At 37.8% G+C, this 13,889-nt stretch overlaps 2 protein-coding genes across 2 annotated transcripts in view; both read left to right on the forward strand.

Moving 5' to 3' along the window:
* Positions 1-13,889, forward strand: part of LOC113669674 (nuclear pore complex protein Nup107) — a 40,832-nt gene that overhangs the window by 13,948 nt on the left and 12,995 nt on the right. Inside the window, exons 12-21 of the mRNA XM_027185746.2 lie at positions 7,136-7,213; positions 7,812-7,866; positions 8,168-8,239; positions 8,987-9,081; positions 10,646-10,718; positions 11,225-11,275; positions 11,535-11,597; positions 11,673-11,763; positions 13,061-13,146; positions 13,607-13,666. Of these exons, the coding sequence (XP_027041547.2) occupies positions 7,136-7,213; positions 7,812-7,866; positions 8,168-8,239; positions 8,987-9,081; positions 10,646-10,718; positions 11,225-11,275; positions 11,535-11,597; positions 11,673-11,763; positions 13,061-13,146; positions 13,607-13,666 (724 nt within the window). The remainder of the gene's footprint in view (positions 1-7,135; positions 7,214-7,811; positions 7,867-8,167; positions 8,240-8,986; positions 9,082-10,645; positions 10,719-11,224; positions 11,276-11,534; positions 11,598-11,672; positions 11,764-13,060; positions 13,147-13,606; positions 13,667-13,889) is intronic.
* On the forward strand, positions 18-5,679 carry LOC149050470 (uncharacterized). The gene is made up of 2 exons (XM_089197517.1): positions 18-1,435; positions 5,635-5,679. Exons 1-2 carry the CDS (start codon positions 233-235, stop codon positions 5,677-5,679), a joined length of 1,248 nt encoding a protein of 415 aa, XP_089053643.1. The 5' UTR covers positions 18-232.

The raw sequence follows: 13,889 nt of genomic DNA on the forward strand, positions 1-13,889 counted from the left end.
GTCGTCGGTTGCCGAGTCTATTGTATCTAGTGTTGAGGCGGCTCTTTCTCGTCAACGAGACTTATCAGAACCTGCCAAGGACAACATCAGAAGTAGAATTGCTTCCACGATACAATCAGCCTCTATAACTGACAGCAACTTAACCAAAGACGAACAACAAGCACTGAAACGACTGAAAAACGACAAGGAAATTGTTATACTACCAGCCGACAAAGGACGTGTTACTGTTGTTATGGACAAGACTGACTACTATGACAAAATGGACGCACTTGTTAACGACAAACAAACTTACGAATTACTTAAACGTGACCCGACGCCAGCACTACAACGCAAACTCAACAACAAATTACTTACGCTCAAAAAGACTAAAGCCTTTGACACTCAACGCTACTACCGGCTGAGGTGCTCTGTACCACAACCACCTAAACTTTACGGACTACCGAAACTACACAAACCTGGGATACCTATGCGACCTATAGTCTCATTCTGTGGGTCCCCGACGTACCAACTGTCGAAATACCTTACGACGATACTGCAACCACTGACTGACAAATCGAGACGTAAACTACAATCAACTGAGAACTTTATTGACGCTATCAAAGACGTACAGATACCTGACGACTACAAACTCGTGTCTTTTGATGTGAAATCACTGTTCACCAGTATTCCACTTCAATTGGCTCTACAGTGTACTGAAACCGCCATCCATCAGTCTACTGATGCACTACCATTACCGACAGAAGACATTATGGACCTACTTAACCTCTGCCTTACATCGACTTACTTTCAGTACAACGGGAAACACTACAAGCAGTTGCACGGAACAGCTATGGGGTCGCTGGTCTCCGTTGTTGTCGCAGAAATTGTGATGCAAAACATCGAGGAACGCGCCCTTGCAACTTGCCGACAAACCATACCGCTTTGGTTACGCTACGTAGACGACACATTTACCGCCGTACACAAAGACGAAATTGACGCTTTTCACAATCACCTTAACGAACAAAACACCGACATTCAGTTTACCAGGGAGATCGAAGAAGACGGCAAGCTTCCTTTTCTCGACTGTTTGGTAGGCCGAAACAACAACGAACTACGAACAACAATATACAGAAAACCGACGCATACCGACAGACTTCTTGACGAATCATCCTACAACCCGACTTCCCACAAAGCTACGACTATCAAGACATTGACAAGACGAGCGCAACTTGTTTGCAACACACCGGACAGTTTATCTGACGAAAACAAGTACCTTGACCGTGTTTTTGACAAAAACAACTACAACACTGACTTCATTAGACGAAACACTCACAGGGTGACCGACACTACAGAAACTAACAGGGACTCCACATCTATCACGACTACAGCTACTATACCCTACATCAAAGGCACTTCTGAGGCTATCGTGCGGATCCTACAACCTTACAACATTCGCGTAGCTCACAGGCCTATAACTACTTTACGACATTTGCTGACCAACGTTAAAGACAAAGACGAACCCAACAACAGACAGGGAGCGATTTATAAGATCGAATGCTCCGACTGCCAGGCCTCCTACATTGGTGAGACTGGTAGAAACCTTAACACGCGACTAACTGAACACAAACGAGCTACTAGAAATGGCGATGTAAACAATCACATTTCTGAACATCACCGACAAACTAATCACAGAATCGACTGGGACTCTGCTAAATGCTTAACCTACAGTACAAACTACTTTCAACGACTGACTCTGGAAAGCTGGTTCACTAACTTAGAACAGACGCCTCTCAACAGATGTCAACAATTACCAGCACCTTACAAACGACTCATTAACGACGTGAACAAACCGACAAACAGACCGACAAACAACAGACGGATCGAAACCGACCAATGACTGTTAACAAACTCTACATGAGTCTTCCAGCCAATCACATCACGGCTAAACAGACCAATCACGTTCAACAGACCAGACTTTATAACATCATCGACTGACAACTATTCCTTACTTGACTCTGAAGATGACTATCGCACAGATAGTCGAAACGTCAGTCACCAACAACAGTTCTTTTCAGAACTACACTCACCCGGACGATCACATTACACAAACAAGAAATGGAGTTGGTTGCCTCTTCAATGAATCTTATCATCTCACATTTAAGTCACTATTTATAGTAATACTCAATTTTTCCATGTCTTGATTCATGGATGTTTTAATTTTGAAAACTAAGTTGCGCACAGGTCTTTAAGGAAAAGATCAAAATAACTATTTCTGGGATTTTTTGACACTCAGTCCTCTACTTATGACAGATACTTATGACTGTCAGTTCTGAAAAGGATGGTTTTCATACAGGACAAACATGATAGCTTTCGCAGAAAAGAAAATTAGAAAAATTTTTTTAAAAAAATAGCGCATGTAAACTGCTGCCCTCACACACTTCTTACACCACACTTGAATAACACTCCTGAATTAAATGTTTGTAAACCTACCTTATCACATGGTTTTTATGTTGCTAACAAAGAAATTTCTTGTATGACAGATATTACAGTTGAAAGGCCCTTTTTGTCTTTATAGTCATGGGATGTGCTATGAAAGCTGAAATAGTCTAGGAGATTTGAAAAAGAGGCCTAAAAAAGGCATTACATAGCAACCTCACTATATGAAAGGTTTGACATTGGATTGTGACAGGCTGATACACATAGATCATTGCTACATCAGTCACAGTGACAAATTGTGGGGTCAGTGACCTGCTACTCACTGATTTTTAGGGGAAGGTGTGGGTGGGGGTGCTCATGGAAGTGCACTAAATATACGAGTTCAGGAATGTTTTTGGCAATATCACTTGTACTGGTCAACCAAATATCACACATTTTTTTGGGAGAGGAGATGTGTTATTTGTGGTCTGTTAAACTATTACCATGACAATGGTTGCTTGGGAAATCAAGATAAACATTGTTTTTGTGAGATATACTGTTATTAATTATTATTTCTGATGAATTTGCGATAAAAAAGAACAGTCATCATTGTTCAATTGCTGATGTTTTATTGTTGAAAGGCATAAATGGCAGATGTTATTGGCTTGAAAAATACAAATGCCTTGTTAAAAAAAAGACAGTCAAGAACCAGTTTCCAACCTCCTACATTTAAAGTTCAAAACAATATAGTCAGTTAAATACATGGAATTGTTGACATCATCCCTTCCTTTGCTGGTGTACCAGCCTAACATGTGGGAATGTAAAGGGAGCTTATGAAAGCCTCAGCAGATGGATTAACTTCTCAGTACTTATTTTCCAAGACCTGTAATTGTGATTATGCATGTTTGTTATTCACAGTAGCCTTCCAAGCCTTCCTTTTGCCACTTAGCAAAAGCCACTTGTGGTGTTACATCCTGTAAGAGCTTGGAATGCTGGTAGAGGCTTGCAAAGCTCTTTTTCAAGCTTTCTATGAGATGATTTATTGGAAGATAGCAAAGCATGTCCTTTACATCACTGCAGGACTATAGCTGGTCAGCCCTCAAATCATGATCTGTAGAGATACAAAGGAAATACTTCAGAGCTACATCATTATCAGATGTCTGAACTGTCCTCAGCATGGATAAACTTTTCTTGTGTCCTTTTCCTAACTATGGGTACTACACTGGCAGATGGTAGATACTGTGTCCCTAGCTATTTCAAAGCATGCTGCTAGTACCAACTTCTCACAAGGATTAAGCACCCTCCCTACAATTTCTTACCAAGTGCTTACCAATTTCTCATATAAATTTTCAGGTTAATTTTATTCACTAGATTTGAAGCTGTTTCATTTTTGGGGGGACTGGCATGACTGAACTTTCTCTTCTGACTAGTTTGTCATATTTAATGGAGTTCTCCTTTCTAGAACAATCTTTTATGACATCCACACAATGACAGTTAGTCTTCCCAAATTAGACAGTTATTATTGACCAACAAACTTCTTACAATCTGGAGCTCTTATCAGAGTTTATTGACTCCCAGATCAACCAAATGACTGCTTGCATTTGGGAGCTCATTGAATCCACGATTCTTGCAAGTGAGAACTCTTATTAAAGTTCATTGAGTCTTGAGGGTATTTCCACTAAATTTGTTTCGCCTTTGTATTTAAATGAACAAACCTCTTGGCATTGGAAGTTCTTATTTGAGCTCATTGACTCCACAATCGACCAACAAACTTCCTGCCATCAGGAACAAGCCTACAAATATCATGTGATGAAAGGCTCTTATAAGAGCTCATTGACTCCCTAATTGACTAATAACCTTTGTGTCATTGGGAGCTCTTATCAGAGCTGTTTGATTCCCCAACTGAACAAGGAACTTTGTGTCATCAGGAGCTCTTATCAGAGCTCATTGAATCCCTGATCAACCAACAAATTTCTTGCAATTGGGAGCTCTTATCAGAACTCAATGACTCCTGGATCCACCGGAAAATATCTTGCATTCAGGAACTTTTACAAGGGGTCATACAGACTCCCTGATCAACCAAGACAGCAGTCCAAGGTGAAATGGAAAGTTTGTGGATTATTTTTAATACACTCAAACCTTCAACAAGGATTAATTTGTTGTATGCATGTAACCCACTAATGTGCTGGATGTGAGAAGTTCCAGACTGACCTAAAGTAATTGTTGGTACTCCAGTAATCCTGATTGTTACCTGGTATCGTTGATATGTTTTGTCAAGGTAGAGCAAAAAGTTTCAAAAGAAAGAAAGGTAGAAAGAAATAAGAAAAAACGCACACAAAATACATGCTGTAGCTCTATGGTTTTATCTGATCTGTTGCATGGTGCATCTCATTTTCAGCCAGTTCAAACTAGTTTAAGAGTTCATTGAATCCCTGATCAAGCAACAAATTTCTTGCACTCAAGAGCTCTTACCCAAGCTCAATAACTCTGATCCACCAATGAATATGTTGTGATCAGGAGCTCTTTTGAAGGCTCGTTGACTCCCTGATTGAGCAACAAACTTTAATTTCTACCATCAGGAGTTCTTATCTGAGCTCATTGCATCCTGATTGACCAACAAACATTGTGCCATCGGGAGCTCTCATCAGAGCATTGACTCCCTAATCAACCAAAAACTTCTTGTGATCAGGAGCTCTCATCAGAGCTCATGGGCTCCTCAATTGACCCTCTGACTTTTTTCACTAAAAAGCTCTTATTAAAGCTCATTGACTCCCCAATTTACCAACATACTTCTTGCATGTGGCAGCTCTCATGAGATCTCTTTTAACTCACTTGTCTGCCAATAAACTTCTTGGCTCTTCAATTGACTAACAACTATGTGCTGTTGGGAGCTCTCATCAGAGCTCAGTGACTCACAATTTAGAAACTTACATGCCCCAGATTTATTAACTTTGTGCCATCAGGAGCTCTTATAAGAGGTCATTGACTCCCCAACTGACCAACAGCTATATTCCATAGCCAGCTCTTATCAGAGGTCATTGACTCACCAACCAACCAACCAACTTTGTGCCCTTGGGAGCCCTCATCAGAGCTCATTGACTACCTAATTAACCAACAATTTCCCTGTGATTAGGAGGTCTTATTAGGGCTCCTTAACTCCCTAATCAACCGACAAACTTTGTGCAATCAGTAGCTCTGATTAGAGTTCATTGACTCAATTGACCCACAAATTTTTTTCAGGTGTACAAATGGGTACCAGCAAATATGATGGGGGTAACCCTGTGATGGACTACCATCCCATCCAGGGGGGAGTAGCAATACTCCTAGCTGCTTCATGCTAAGGAAATGGGACTTAAGTGTCAGCCCCATGGGCCACTTGGGCCTGTCTAAAGGCTTTACTTTACTTTTTTTATGTGCTGTTGGGGACTCTCATCTGAGCTTAGTGACTCTCAATTTAGAAACTTCCATGCCCCAGATTTATTAACTTTGTGCCATTAGGAGCTCTCATCAGAGGTCATTGACTCTCCAACTGATCAACAACTGTGTTCCATAGCCAGCTCCTGTCAGAGGTCATTGACTCACCAATTGACCAACCAACTTTGTGCCATTGTGAGCCCTTATCAGAGTTCATTGACTCCCTAATTAACCTCCTTGTGATTAGAAGGTCTTCTCAGGGCTCCTTGACTCCCTGATTGACCAACAAACTTTGTGCAATCAGTAGCTCTGATCAGAGTTCATTGACTCCCCAACTGACCCACCTACTTTTTGCCTTTGTTTTGCACTTGAACTTACATGCCTTAAGTTTACAAACTTTGTGCCATTGGGAACTCTCATCTGAGCTTATTTACTCCCGAATTGACGCACAAACATCAAAAGCCCTTATCAAAGCTCATGGACTCCCCACTCAACCAAATAAGTATCTTGAGATCAGGAGTTCTCGTGAGAGCTCATTGACTCCTCAGTTGACCAAACAGTCTCTTTCAATAGGAAGCTCTTATCAGAGCTTATTGACTCCCCAACTGACCATCTAACTTCTTGTGATCAGAGGTTCTTATCAGAGCTTATTGACTCTCAACTGACCATCTAACATTTTGTGATCAGAAGTTCTTATTGGAGCCCATCAACTCCCCAATTGACCAACCAACTTCTTGCAAACAGGTGCTCTTATCAGAGCTGAGGAACTCTCAAAGGTATTTCAACTGAATTTGTTTTGCCTTTGTTTATAAAGAAGGATCAATTTTAAGGTATTTTTGCAAGAGATCAACGTCTGCTATTTATTCTTTTAAGCATTTTTGACTATATTTCACAAAATCACTTTCTCCTTGGTTTTCTTAGCAACTTTTGCCATGGTGATAGTGAACCAACCAACTGAAATTATCCCACATTAAGTAACAACCAGTTACATTACCCCTCCAAATTCTTAGTAATTTGTTTGAGTATTTCTGGATGTATTGCTGAAAGTTCCAAAAGCCCTTAACGGCCCCTAATAACAAGTCACTGACCCCACTTGTGGCTAAAAGCAGTGTGGCAATGTTCTCTGGAACTCAGACTATCATAATCTGAGCTTAAAACTTTTGTGTAGTAAGAGTGCCATAAAGTTGATTTTCTCAGGCTTCCACACCACACCTAAAATAAGTAAAGTAACCTGATGAATCTCCAAAAATAAGATTTTAAAGATAGTACTTAAACTTAGTACAATGTATTAAGTAGTAGAGAAATCTTTTAAATTTGTTTTTGGTAGATTTTCTAAACAAGTTGACATATTGCATCTCATTTCTCAAGAGAGTTACACTTGGAGGCTTGTTGGCTCCTTATACAGGTGGGTGCTGGTTATATTTTAAACTGTTGCCTGTTTATGTATTCTGATAGCATTTATTCAGAAACCCTTGCAGCAATGTTTTAATACCAGAGCCATGCTGCTCCTTTATTCAAACAACAACAACAGAGTTATAAGAACAGTTCTATCAATTTCAAACCCCCCTACATTGCTAAAAATAGGAAATTTTGTCTAGAAACTAAAGAGTGAAAGAGTAGCATCTTTGTCAGGATGGTTAGATGTGGTAAAGGTGAATAAGAGTTGTAGCCTGTCCTGTTGTTAGCAAATTAATAAAACAAAAACAACTTGGAGAAATTGTTTGATAAGTGATGATCTACTTTATGTTTCCTACAAGGGATTCAAGTTTGGCCATAAATATTATTTCTGATGTTGATTTGTGTGTCAATCAGTACTGAACATAACAGGTGGTTTGGGTTTACTTGTGGTTCTTGGCTGTTGTCTATGTGCCTGGTTAAGTTCCAACTTCCAACTCCTTAATTAATATTCTAGTTTGGTCGTAACAAATAGGGGAATATGTGCTAGTTGAATTATGTGCCATGCTGATGCAAGTTGAATCTATTCTGTTTTATTAAATGTGTAGTGACAGACTGCAACATGGAATATGTGATGATGGAGCTATGTTGACAAATTTTGTGGTAAGTACTGTACAATCAATGCTCAACATGTCATTTTGTGCAGTATAGTTATTAATATGTGCACATAATTTGCCCTAATTGTATCATAAAAGTTTGAGTATAACACACGCTTCCATTGGTTGAAAGAGCATGCTTTATCAGAGTACAAAACATAGAACTGAGCCAAAGCTGTCATGCCATCTGCCAATTTGTACTTATGTCCGAAACATAATTTCATGTTTCTCCCTACACTTCTTTGGTGCTTTAGCCACTTGCTAGACTCTAGTATTAATTTTGTAATGGTTTGTGTTTTTTTTTTTAGGGCAGAAACTGGAATGAAAAAAAGATTATAAATAATTTGTATGAAAGAGAGGCCTCAACTAGGCAAAAACAGGTATATATTGAAGATAAAAGAAGTGCCATTATCCCACTAATGCCATTAATAGAAACACAATTTTCATTTCTGATATGTTGCTCTCAGTATAGAAAATGTTTGCCTTGCCATCTCTTTGCATAAATATAGTCATCCAAAAATGACAGTGTGTTCAGTTATGTTGCTCTATAGCTATATAATTATACTGTATGCTTCATTGGGAAATAGCATAATGCACTCAAAAAATCCATTCTAGAATTTTCTGACATCTCATTCTTCATGAGGAGTGACTTCTTATCTGAAGGAAATTAATTAATTCTGAGAAATGGTTACTTCTCTTCATGAAAGATTATATATCTCAAAAGCACCATCATTGTGCCTATGCTTGAATGAGGAACAAGTACAATTGCCAAAAGGGACAAAAAAGCATATTCCCCACTCAAACAGAGGTTGTGATGCAAACAAGAGTCAGACTCGATCCCATTTCAAGCTATTATCTATGCCAGCTATTGAGAAATACCATGACTAGTATTTGTGAGAAATGCATTGTTGAGTTTATTATCTAGCCAAAGATTCACACTTCTTAGAAATATTTGACATGCTTTTCATATTGTTTACTTAACTAATTTTATTTCAAAATTCTCCAGGGTGTTGAAAGTCGAAGCTTTGGCACATGATTATTTCATAACCTCTGGGCAATTTCAGTCATGTTGTAAATTGATGCAGAAGCCCACATGACACACACAATGTTTTTGTCCTCTCTATTAGATTGTAGTTGACTGGCTAGAAAAGAATGCAGAGGATTGGCTGAAGATTTTTTTAGAAAGTGACAAAGTAGAGTACTTTTCAGAGTCAGTTTGCTGGTAAGTTAATATTTTAGAGTTTTCACTTTTCAGGAATCACAAACTCTTACTAACTGACCCTTTGTGGGAAAATGTGTTCTCAGGTGAACGGATGTGCACAGCAAAATTACACACTAAACAATTGACAGGGAGAGAAATGACATGCATGGTGTATAGTGTAGTTTTGGTAAACATCGCTTTTCCAAGTGGTGTGTGAAGAATTCAACTACTTTTTAAACAGAAACCCTGAAACAAAAGAAATTGGAGAGAAATTCTGAGACAGTGCTGAAAGACAACTGAGTCAACACAAATGTTGTTGTTATTTTGACCTTGGTTTATATGGAAAAGCATGAAAAGAAATTAAATTCTAAAATCGTGTAAACTCAGCAATAACTCAGCACAGTCTTTCATCTTCAGAAGAAGAGGGGTTCAATCGCACTTGGGTTGTTTCATCTTAATGGTACCAATCTGGTAACTTTATGATAAAAATTCATCTTGTGTTTATTTATATCAGTTCAGTTGAGTTTTTACTGATTCAGTAAGTTGCTTGTTTACTTTAGGTAATTTGGTGTTAACAACTGAGTTGAAAACATAAATTAGCTACTGTAAAGGGTAAAAAAGCTGACATTTCTATCACTCTAACAAAGGGCTAACGCTCGAAACATCAGCTTTTTTACCCTTTACAGTGGCTAATTTACGTTTTCAACTCAGTTGTTAACAATAAATTACCTGCTATACTCTCCCACCGATGCAGCAGCACCACAGTTTCTTTAGAAACTTACCCCTCTATTGCTTGTTTACTTTGTTTGCTTTAGTTTGATGAGTTATACACTTTTTGTGTTTTTTTGGGGTTTGTTTTTTTTTTGTTTCTATTCAATTCAGTTACAAAGCTTTCTTAGAGCATCGTGTAATGCAAGTGAAACTCAAGTCACCATTCACAACTCTTGTTTGAATGCACATGAAGGCTGTTCTGCGAGACATGTCTTATCACACACCAGTGACATGGCATGCAAGCCTTTTAGCCAAGCTTTAGGCAAAGTCCCAGTTAGCCTGGGGCAAAAACTTCCTTTAAGCTTATTTGTGATGAGAAAAAGCATGCTAATGTAGAAGAAAATTACCAAAGAAAAAAAAAGGAAAGATGAAGCATTATTTGTCCTGGATAATGTACACAAAATTTGATGTCAAAGCTCTAGATATCTAGATCAGAAATCAAAGCAAAATACACCCTCACGATTAAAATAAATTAATTACTTGCTGATGATAAGCATATAAGGTAATCTTCCTTCAAGTAATCTGCAATGAAAGCCATTGCAGAAAAAGAAGCCTGAAAAAAATTCAGGCTTTAATAGGATTGAGCTTCAAAACCACATGTTTGAACTCAAGCTGACTCTTGTGGATTCTGTTTACCCATAAAGGAAACTGCTCACTATTAAAGAAGTGCAAGTGCAGCTACAGAAAATTGTACACAAAAAAATTGTTTTGAGGGTTATTTCTTTCATCAGCTGGGGTTGTTATTTAATGTTATAGACTATGCATCCACATATACACTGTAGTTTCAAAATGTTTATCCCTTTTGTTCATTTAGGGAAAACACCCTACACACCCTGCAACAAGGAGGACAAAATATGGGAATGAGAAGACCTCTTGTCACAGAGATGGTAATATCCTGGTTTCTTATTGGGTTTAGCTATAGAATGTTAGTGAAGATGTTTCTTTCTCTTTTTGTTGTTTTAAGTTTAATTTGGGCTGAATGATGCAAAGGACATTAGAAATAAATGAAAGTTTCATCATTTGTCTCATGATGTGAGAGTCAGGCTAATCAATTTTGTATTGATTGCAACTTTTCAATAACCACATATAACCTCACAATTGATTGGCCTGACTCCCATATTCATTTACCTATAAAGCCACAATGAACAGCAGCATTTTCTATAACCAAACCAAGTAGCCCATTTAGCCAAAGCCTATCCAAGTTTCTGTCACATGGAAGTAACTAGGAGCATTACTACTGGATGCATGGGATGCAATGTGAAAGTAGTGTTTTGCCCAAGAATAAAACAACAATTAACCAACTTGGTGTCCAGCCCACTAACTATTAGACTAGTGTGCTGTTGTAGTTCATCACCTAAAATCATTTTGTAAGAATCTGTCTGTCACATAACAGGATCCAGATGCCCCAGTCAGGCAGAACCGACCTTTAGCTGATTTAGATCAGGTATGATCTGAATAATTTTTTTTAGATAAGGCTTTTAACAACCATTTGAAGTTGGATTTGACTTTCAAAAGACAGCAAAATCTGATTGACACTTGTTGGACCCAGTCAATGTCTCTTGTCATAACAACAGCCATCTGATTTTGCTTACATCTTAAACATCATTAACTGTGCAATGTGTTGCATCTGTAGATCAACTCATCAACTTCAAATGTTTGATCCACCCTCGGTTTAACAAGTTTTTGTTCTTGTTTCATCACAGGAAGATGAAGCCAGGTTGTTACAGCATCTTTTTGCTTTAATTAGGGCTGGCAAACTGGAAGAGGTGAGGACACAATTTGTATTTAATTACATTGTCCCCTTGGAAATACCTTAATTTGTTAATTTTTCTTTCTTTCAGGCTCAATGCCTGTGCAAGAAGTGTGGTCAATCTTGGAGGGCCGCAACTCTTCAAGGATGGAAACTATGGCAAGATAATAACATGGATGGAGGTAAAAGTTTATGTGTGTGGTGTTAAGCTGTTATAGGTTAGAGAATAAATTGTGGTTAAATTTGTGGTATATCCATTTCAGTGTTCCATAAAGTCAGTTCTTACCGGCTTTCTAAATCTCTGTGCTCAATAATGTCCCAAGTAAATTATTTAGGGAAAGTACAAACAAGATCCAAATAATAACTGCCTTGAGAATTCACATTTGTGTGAAAACTTTGTTTGATGCAAAAGTTTGAAGAAATGCTAGGAAATTTGTCAAAATGGGGTCACAGGCATTTACATTACTTTTGCACAATATCATAATTATGGCTTAGTTGACTTTCATAGAAATATACAATAATGTAACACATAGAGTAGCAAAATAAGTGCCAAATGTAACTTGTTAGCAATGGGCTGTGGCTTGTTTGATGGCAGCATTGCAAAACACTTACAAAACCTAATGTGTCTGTATGCTTTTTACAATACTAACCAGAGGAAACTGTTAGCTCTTGCCTCTGTGTTTGCAACATGTACAGTGCTGTCCTGGCTAGGAAAATTCCTATTTGAGGGCAATAGCTGTATGCAACCTGCCATAAACATTGGCCCAGGGGTATTGTAAAAACCCAAGATTTGATTGACTTTGCCACAGGAGAATAACAAACCTTTGAATGTTTTTCTGTTTTGTTTTGTTATGTTTTACTTTTTTGTTGTTTTGTTTTTGTTTTTGTTTGTTTTTTATTTTACCATAAGGTAGCATTTAAGAGTGATTGATTCATGATTACTATTGTCATAACATGGAGGGCAACAATTATTTAATGCTGATTGGCTGAGATAGAGGGCATTTTTTCCTTAATTTAGGTAATTGCTGCAGGCAAATACCAAAATTTAGAAACTTTAAGGCCTAAGTTTTCCATATCAATGAAATCATTATGTGTTATGATTTCATTGATGATGAATGCTTTTTTAGGTAGGGCTTGTTTCATTGCATTGCTGTAGTTGTGCAAAAATGAAATTTTATTCTGCTGATTCACACATTTTATAGTTCCTTGATGCTAGCTGAACATTGAAATGGCTTCCTACAAAAGTGCATAATAGTGAGCATATTTGACTTCCCTCATAAGAGAAAATTTTGCCCCATAAACAAATAATCACTTGCAACTTCTGAAAACACAAGTGATATAAATCCTTAAATTTACTTGGCCCCATGCATATGGTTTTGTTTATACCACAGCTATATTACACAAATGAAGATTTCTTACCCACATCAATGTTAATAAAGTATAAATGTATGGGACCCAAACATTTTTCACTCTCTACAGTCTCAAGTGATGAAACTTTATCAGCTGTTGAGGGAAACCCGTACAGAGATGTATGGAAAGCAGCATGCTGGAAGATGTCTGAGGAAGTAAGTGTACATTTTAGTCCTGATCAAGATAAGACTATATCAAAAGAAAAGGCTGATGAATCACATGTTATATAAACCTTCCCATCCTCAGTTGTGGACAGCTTTGTCCATTAAAAAATTAAAACCTTGTACAGTGTTGTGTGGCTTCTTTGGTTCAATATAGGTTGAGACATGGAAAGAAACACTCCAGAGTCTTTTAATGTTTATATATATTGCAATGTATGTAATTAGAAGTATGATTAACATTCCGTGTGTCAAGGAGTGTTGTTATTAGGAATGGGATTGTGCAATTTCGTGTTTCCCAAAATAAGATACTTCAGTTCTGTCTAATGGCCTCTAAAAGGATTGACACTCACCACAGTATCAGGTAGCTATCCTCCATAATAACTTGTCCTAAAAAATTCTATTGCATCATCAGTTAAAACAATGCATGCTCACCATGTTGTTTTTAATCCATCAGAACAAATTCAGTGTATATGAGAGAGCTATTTATGCAGCACTCAGTGGAAATCTCAGCCAGGTAGTTCTATTGGATAATTATAGAGAATACATTAGCTGATGTAACCAAACTTAGTAGTTGTTCAGTACATTCCTGACCTTTACACTTGTATGTTCGTGTGAAAGCCAGTAAATAACTGTTGTGGTCCAATTTATGTTTTATGGAATTATGTTTTTCTTTGTTTCAAATCCATATATAGCTTTACCAAAAAGAAGAATAAATTTTGAATTGGGAAACCTCACCT

This window comes from Pocillopora damicornis, chromosome 2 (genome assembly GCF_964200805.1).
Source record: "Pocillopora damicornis chromosome 2, jaPocDami1.2, whole genome shotgun sequence".
NCBI classification, from domain to species: Eukaryota; Metazoa; Cnidaria; class Anthozoa; order Scleractinia; family Pocilloporidae; genus Pocillopora; species Pocillopora damicornis.

What these genes read in the sequence shown, in the direction of transcription:
- LOC149050470 (XM_089197517.1), top strand. Translation starts at nt 233, where the DNA reads ATGGACAAGACTGACTACTATGACAAAATGGACGCACTTGTTAACGAC. An exon ending in TACAACCTTACAACATTCGC is followed by an intron (nt 1,436 to 5,634) that starts GTAGCTCACAGG and finishes AATTTTTTTCAG; the next exon opens with GTGTACAAATGGGTACCAGC.